Source organism: Schistocerca serialis, chromosome 7, assembly GCF_023864345.2.
Source record: "Schistocerca serialis cubense isolate TAMUIC-IGC-003099 chromosome 7, iqSchSeri2.2, whole genome shotgun sequence".
NCBI lineage: Eukaryota > Metazoa > Arthropoda > Insecta > Orthoptera > Acrididae > Schistocerca > Schistocerca serialis.
Window position 1 is genome coordinate 452592452 of NC_064644.1, and position 7499 is coordinate 452599950.

Below are 7499 nucleotides of genomic sequence, written 5' to 3' on the forward strand. Positions count from 1 at the left end.
AAGACTGGAATCTACCAAATATCTTGCTTGTGTGGTAAAGTCTAAATTTTGTCAGATAACTGTATCAGCCCACGAATGATGTGTTGAACATAATCTCCACACTTGCATTTCACAGTATCTCCACAACAAGCCATTCCATCGATCACTCCGCCACGGAAAACTTGGCATCACCGAGATCCTTCTGGGATTCAGTTATTAAGGAATTTGTGGAAATACGTCTGGCATAGTGACTTTCAACTGGCTAAGGCATGGGACCAGGTGATTTCTTTAATTTATTGAGAGATAAGACGTGACACATATAGTGAACTATAATTTTATTAATTTTGACATCTGAATTTTAACTCCGAAAGTGCATTTTCCGACAGAGATTGCACATCTAGTATCACATTATGTATGCGCCTGCACGTCCTAGATAGAGCAATATTCGAAGAGGGCATGTACCTATACAGATATCTCCCATGTGGCGGCTACCTTTGGTGCAGGCATCTTCATGCCAATTACTCATATAAAGGTAGTGATGCGTTTGTCAGCCGATATATCAGGGCAAGAAGTCAACATTATCTGCCTGGAAAGCCGAAACTTTACGGAATTAGTGAATGCGGTTTTTTATTACACGGTTCTGCACGTCACCTAATAGCGCACTACAGATGAGCAGTTGCCATTCCATTATTTTATGCAAGATATAATAGTAGTTTCACTATCTTAAAAACTTAATTTCTCTCAATGGCGAAAAGCTTCTGAAAGCAGTTAATCAATGTAAGACATAGGTTAAGACAAAAGCAGTTTTCCAAAGGAGATAACCATCATATGATGCCAACATGTCAACCTGTATTATTCCTTTACATGACACATGTAAGGCCCAATATGACAAAGTGAGACATTTAAAATGTCAACCAAGGGGTATTCATTATTTTCTTATTACTGTCAACATAAGAATAGAAACACATCCCCATTCCCAATCTACAACAATTCAAGGTTCAATTTAAGAATTAGATTCTTTAAGCTGGTTAAGTTAAACAAAACGTAGACTATAAGTGTACCTTATTGTAATATGCTTCATCTTCCTCTTCCTCAAACTGAAGTTCTCCCAGTGCTTTTGCTGTTGCTGTGATATCTGCGTCCAAACCATTTTCCCCAATGTCACCATTCAGCTACAAAGTAAACCATTTATGAGGACATTACAAACATTTTTATTCATGTACAAATATTGGTGATTCACAAATTAGTATGGAATTGGATTAAATATTGAAATGTTAATAGCACAAGTGTTTCAGACTAAAAGACAGTGTCAGCCACATTTAAAAAAAAAAAAAAAAAAAAAAAAAAAAAAAAAAAAAAAAAAAAAAAACCGAAACTGAACACCTTAGGTAAAAATGGCCAACAAAAGAAATAATCTTACATTTCTAGTGACCTCAGACAGTCAACAATACCTACTTCATCTCACATTTGTTGTATGATAATCTTATCGCTGCAAATCATACTCCTTCCTTGCACTTTCAGCAAAAGCACATTCTTGTGGAACCACTTTCAGCCATGAAGCCGTCGAAACCAATAACAGAAGGATTGCAACAGGAAACACACACACACACACACACACACACACACACACACACACACACACACACAAGAATAACTCAAAAGATTCAAATGTTTTGTCTACAGTGTGACACTGTTCCAAAGTGTAACACCAATAGGCCTACCATAATTTACGTTCCATCCTCCCAAACTATTTAGTCATTTTTAATCTTTGATCGTGTAACCTACAATTACTTCAAGAAATAATCAGACAGTTTTCTACAGCATGTAGTATTCTTTTACAGAGAGAAATATGTACTATCTGTGGATCTTTCTCGTAAATTTTACGAACTGTTAGAGAAGGTAGGCTTTCCTTGCTGGTTACACAAATAAGATGTCAGATAATTTATTGTCTTGAAGAAAACAGTTGAAAAACTTGGTTGCAATCTTCAGACAGATCAGAAATTTGTCAGAATGTTTCACTGAGGTAACACTTTTGCTTGGTAGGCGAACTGGTAAAATTAGATACTACATTAATTATGAAAATTCTACAGATTTCTATAACAAATGAAAACAAAGACACTGTGACAGAAAACTGTGTCCACCATAGTAGAGTGGGTGAAAGGAGATCCCAACAGATGCAGTGGCCTTGGCACAACTGCTTTGTGTGTCTACATGAATTAATGCCAGACGTGGTACTCCGCTGCCCACCTACGTAACATCCTGCTCCATACCTACTTAACTCCCAATCCCTTGCCACAGGTCGTATCTAACTGTGAAAGACACAGGATCACTACATGGCCCATTCAGCCACCCAGCACATCTTAAGTCCACCCCTGTCACAGGCTTATCCCATAACATCAGAGGCAGGGCCACTGTGAAAGAAGCCGTGTCATATACCACCTCTGCTGCAATTATTACAGAGTATTTCATGTGGGTATCACCACCAACCAAAAGTCCATCAGAATGCATGGCCACCATCGAACTGTGGCCAAAAACAGCTGACCACCAATTAGCGAAACATTTTAATGGCAAGCACCAGCTTCTCTGAACTATGTAGATTAAAGACAGCCATGCAACACATTCTTCATTCCCACTAATTCATCTTCATTGTGTGCTGCACCTCATCATCTCTTCCAGTACCCTTGTGCCACATGCCTAGCCCATGCACCTACTACCCCTTCCCCATTTCCCTCTAAGCCACTAACTGCCCATTCCTCATCCCTCCTGTTTTCTTCCTCTTGTTCTCTCAATCAACCCCACCAGACACAACCCCTATCCAAGCCCATCTGCTGAACTGCAACCCCAGAATGAAACAGAGTAACACAGTGACATCATATACCACAATTATGTCATTTGGAGTGTTTTCCCTCTAATAACACCACGGTTAATGTCAACAAACCCTCACCGAGATAAATTGTGAAATACAATGGACAACTTGAGAGAGATTGTGCAAATGTAGGTTATTGTGGGCTTCAGTAAAATGTTTGCACTGGGAACTGCAGGAGGAAAACACAATGTCAATGTACTGACTCATTCTGAAACCAGCCTACAGGAATTAAAATATAGACTACTATCAATAAAGATGGTATTACATTAAGGCTGATAACACTGGTCAAGTAGTCAATGCATCACCCTGATGATGACAACTTTCAACAGTGGCCAGAACTTAGGTTTAATAAAAAAGACACTGTCACAAACACAGAAATGCTTTATTGAAGTTATTTGCTACCAATTTAAGTACCGTACATTGTGGTTATGCAAATAATGTTTGGCTTGAGACGTTTCAATAAGTAAATAAATTTAGGAACAGGGAATTGAAAAGTCATTATGGTGCTTCATGGTGTAACAAATAACTAGCCCCCCCTCCCAAAAATCATCCAATGTTTCAACAATAAAGTCAATTTTATAGTGGCTAATCAATTTAAGTTACTTTGTTTGAAAGGTAAACCTAAGTTTTAACAATTCCCCTCACACTTTGAAATCAAATGTTTTTCCTAAGCGTCCAACAAATTTTCAAAATTATAAGTATTACATTCAATATGACACAATTATTCCTGACCTATTCTAGCAGCTGTAGTGCTTAATGCACACCAAGGTCAACTAATACTGTACATATAATGTATGCAATTTCCAGAACTGTGTTTCAGTTTGTTTTACCAAACTGAATAAATGTCATCAAACTCCTTTTTTATGAACATCTGCTGTTTCACATCGAGTAGACCATACCTACAATCATGAACATATTTACAGATAGACCAGTCACATGTAATCTAGTTACTGAGATTCTCAAGTCTTGCAATCAACACATTTGCATTCATATGATATATAACCTCAGAACACGACCTTCACCGCAATGTCTCCCACATACTCCAATATCATTTCATATTAAATAAATTTGTTATTATAGGCCAGTGTACTAACCCAGAACTTACAGAAATCGTCGAAAACTCAAATATTGGAAGAAATATAGACACCTCCGCAAAATAAAATCTCCTATAATATTATACGGCCTAGCGCAATTAAGACCAAGAAATTACCAGGTATATATTTAATATTCTCTCGTGATAACCGTTGCTTTTACACAGAAACAACACAGATCTAACCAACTAACGTCTTTCAGGTATTTCAAAATCTACCAGGGACGGAACTGATACGTAATACACAACATACAATTTCAGAGAATCGTACGCTTTCCACTGAAATTTATAATACAAGCAGCTGCACGGAAAATTAATAACGCCATGTGCTGGTCATAAACAACCAATTGTCAACAAAAAATGTTTATGTAAATACAAAGAGATATAAAAACAAAATTAGACCTACTCCTCGTCCTACATGTGCGTAAACATATAACAACAAAGATGTTAAGACAAAAAGATAAGGAAAACGCAATCCACCAAAAAGAGGTTATGTTACATAGGCGGGAAAGTTGGACATACGTAAAACATAAAAGTCATCTTACTTGATTTTGTGTTGACTGGCTGTGTCCAACGTCCAGCTGGGATGCTTGTGTTTGACTTTGTGAAGGCAACGTAAAATCTGTAAAATCGAATTCAGAACCTTGGGTATCAGCACCGATAAGGTCAGCATCTTCCGTGTCCAAAAATGTTAGCGTTTGCGAACTTGGTCCATACGCGTCAACGCTCATTATGAAAGTATTCTTTTCAAACGTGTATTACACAAACTAAAATACAAAATTCGCCAAATACACTGGGTACAAGAGCAGCAAACGCAACTGAACTACCACTAAACACGACGCACTGACGCCATGTTCTCGACTTCTCGATACTTTTGTTACGTCAGCACTTAGTCATGAGGATAGCCGTAGTAGTCAGAGTAGCCAACAAAAACGTAAAAGCTTGACAACACGGACGATAATTTTAACTGCAAATGAGACTAAAAATTATTTTTAAGCCTAGTCTTCTTTTACGACGACATTTTATTGCACCAGGGGCAGATTACCGTGGACGATTTCAAATGATAAGATAAGAGATAGTACGCTGATGTTGGTGTTGCGTGGTGTCCTTGCCGGAAGCAGTACTCTGATAAATGCACACAGTTCAGTGGTACTGTGGCTTGTGCTCTCACAGAATGGTCAAAATAAATAACCAGCAGACGTTTATTACCATAGTTAATACATAGTCTGCACCAGCAAAAGAAACAAAACCGAGAAGACTAGACCAAGTTTAATACATAATATTCTAAGTGTTCTGGAGTGTTTCGTTTCTTATCTGTATATACGAGGTCACACATATTTCGAGTATGGCTAATTTATTCTAGATTATATTGAAGACAAGAAGTCGTGGAATACTATTCAATAATAACACAAAATACTCATATGATACTGTTAGTTATGTTGCCACGGAAACTATACAAACAGGCAAAAAAGTAACAACTCATCAATATTCTTACAGATGACGTACCAGTACGGGCTCAAGTATACCACTTTTATTTTTCTCCTTATTTTCTCCGATTAAGTTAAAACTCATGTCTCGTGTCCAATTTGTATTGGAGATACCTACGTAGATGTAGTGACCAATGCCCACAAAGAATGCGCCGACTTTTCAAAAAGAAACGCTGTGGTTATCGTAGCAGGAGCAAATGCAGCGGCGAAACCCCACCAGAAAAACGCGGGACATAACTATACTATCTGACAGTCACGGGAGGGAGGTAGCAGCAATTATGGGTTGCAGTGAACTGAGTTTCAATGTTATGGGTATCATCAAACCCGGTGCCCCGCTCAAGGAAGTAGTGAAAGACTGCGAGAAGATTTTAAAGCCTGGTAGTGATTGTGTATTAATTGGAGGTGCGAACGACGTGTATAGGAACAAGAACAAATGTGCAGAGAGTGCTCTCACAGAAGCTTTGCAAAAAACGCCTGATGTGAAATACTTCATTGTTAGTATACCTCGCAGACATGATCTCACAAAAAATTCACGTGTTAATCGTAGAATAAAATCCATGAACAAAAGTCTTGAAAAGATCTGCAGTGGTTTTGCAAACGCAACATTTGTTTGTACAAATAGTGCTGTAAGACGTCACTTTACGAGACATGGCCTTCACAGAAACAGGAAGGGCAAAGAAGCAATGACAACTGAAATTCTGAAGGTCATGAAATCATGTACTGATGAGAAAATTTCGCCAACGCATCTACGAAATTCCCTGTTGCCAGAAACTAGTGCCAGGTCACCTACAGCAGAAGTCGTGGCGCCCGCAGCAGCAGCGATCATGTCAGCTACAGCAGACGTCAGGTCACCTACACCAGAAACCAGATCACCTACAGAAGAGTCCAGGACACCTCGAGAAGAAGCCAGGTCACCTCCAGCGGAAGCTACCACACTGGCAGCAGAAGGCCCTGCTCCAACTGCAGAGGACCCTACACTGGCAACAGACGATACTACGAAGGCAGCAGAGGATAACACATTGGCAGCTGAGGACCCTGTAATGGCAGCAGAAGACCCTGCACCAGGAGGAGAAGATCCTACACCAATATCTGACTATCCAGCACCAGCAGTAGTAGAAGATCCTTCGCTGGCAGCAGAAGATCCATCCTCATCAGCAGCAGCTGCAGCAATCATTAAAACATAGCCAAAGGAAAGATCTTCTAGGGGCGGGAAACCTGGAGAACACAAATAATTTTGGTATTTATTTATTTATCCATATAAATCTCTTTTTCAGTGCATACGTCATACGGAAGATATTGGACAGAAAATCTTTTTGGATAGTGGTTTTTCAATAGAAAATATGTATCATTCAAATTTTTATCACAAACTGGAGCCATATAACGAATAGCTACAAATCTGACGATATGTTGTATATTATAACTAATGTCTATAATTAAAAGTATGAATTACATATTTTCACACATATGCTACTCATAAATTGAATAAAAGCAATTTTGTAGTAAGTAAGATATTACAAGTTTTTTAAAGGTATCTGCATTAGAGATATATTTTATATTTCCAGATAATGTGTTGTACAAGTTTGTTGCTGCATGATGTACCCTTTTTTCGCACAATGTGGTGGAACACGCACGTCATTGTTTGGCTTGGTTGGCACTATTATCAAGGAAAATTTAGTTTTGAGTACAAAGGTTTTCTCTCCTTGGCGTACCTTTTTGAAATACATAACTACTTTCAGTATAAAGTGTGGGGAAAAGGTAAGATTTTTTGCTTGCTTGTTTCGTCATTCTTATAATTGCCTTTTGTTTCCTGAAAACTGTTTTGGTCTGGCGTATATATCCCCAGAAAATGATACTGTACTTCAGTAATGAAAACACACAACCAAAGTACAAGGTTGTAACTGTATTAGCACTAGTGTTGTTGCAAAGAATTCCTAATGTGTGCTCATTTTTGCTACTTCTAAATTTAGGAATGTGATATGAGAATGTCATTTAACATTTTCTTGAACATGAATCAAAAGATTTTTTTTTCTAACAGTATTAACGTTTTGGTAATCCACACATATTATTGGTTATGCTG

At 38.2% G+C, this 7499-nt stretch overlaps 2 protein-coding genes across 2 annotated transcripts in view; one reads left to right on the forward strand and one right to left on the reverse strand.

Annotated features, from left to right (window-relative positions):
- Positions 1-4787, reverse strand: part of LOC126412138 (regulator of nonsense transcripts 1) — a 119251-nt gene extending 114464 nt beyond the window's left edge. Inside the window, exons 1-2 of the mRNA XM_050081587.1 lie at positions 4481-4787; positions 1041-1151 (exon numbers count right to left, since the gene is read on the reverse strand). Of these exons, the coding sequence (XP_049937544.1) occupies positions 1041-1151; positions 4481-4666 (297 nt within the window). The 5' untranslated portion in view covers positions 4667-4787. The remainder of the gene's footprint in view (positions 1-1040; positions 1152-4480) is intronic.
- A 1318-nt stretch (positions 4788-6105) lies between these two features.
- LOC126413146 (uncharacterized) lies at positions 6106-6606 on the forward strand. Its single transcript, XM_050083040.1, has one exon. The coding sequence runs from the start codon at positions 6106-6108 to the stop codon at positions 6604-6606; it is 501 nt and encodes a 166-aa protein (XP_049938997.1).
- Positions 6607-7499: the final 893 nt, after the last annotated feature.

Bases quoted from the DNA above. Each gene is read 5' to 3' on its own strand.
- LOC126413146 (XM_050083040.1), top strand. From the start codon at position 6,106: ATGACAACTGAAATTCTGAAGGTCATGAAATCATGTACTGATGAGAAA.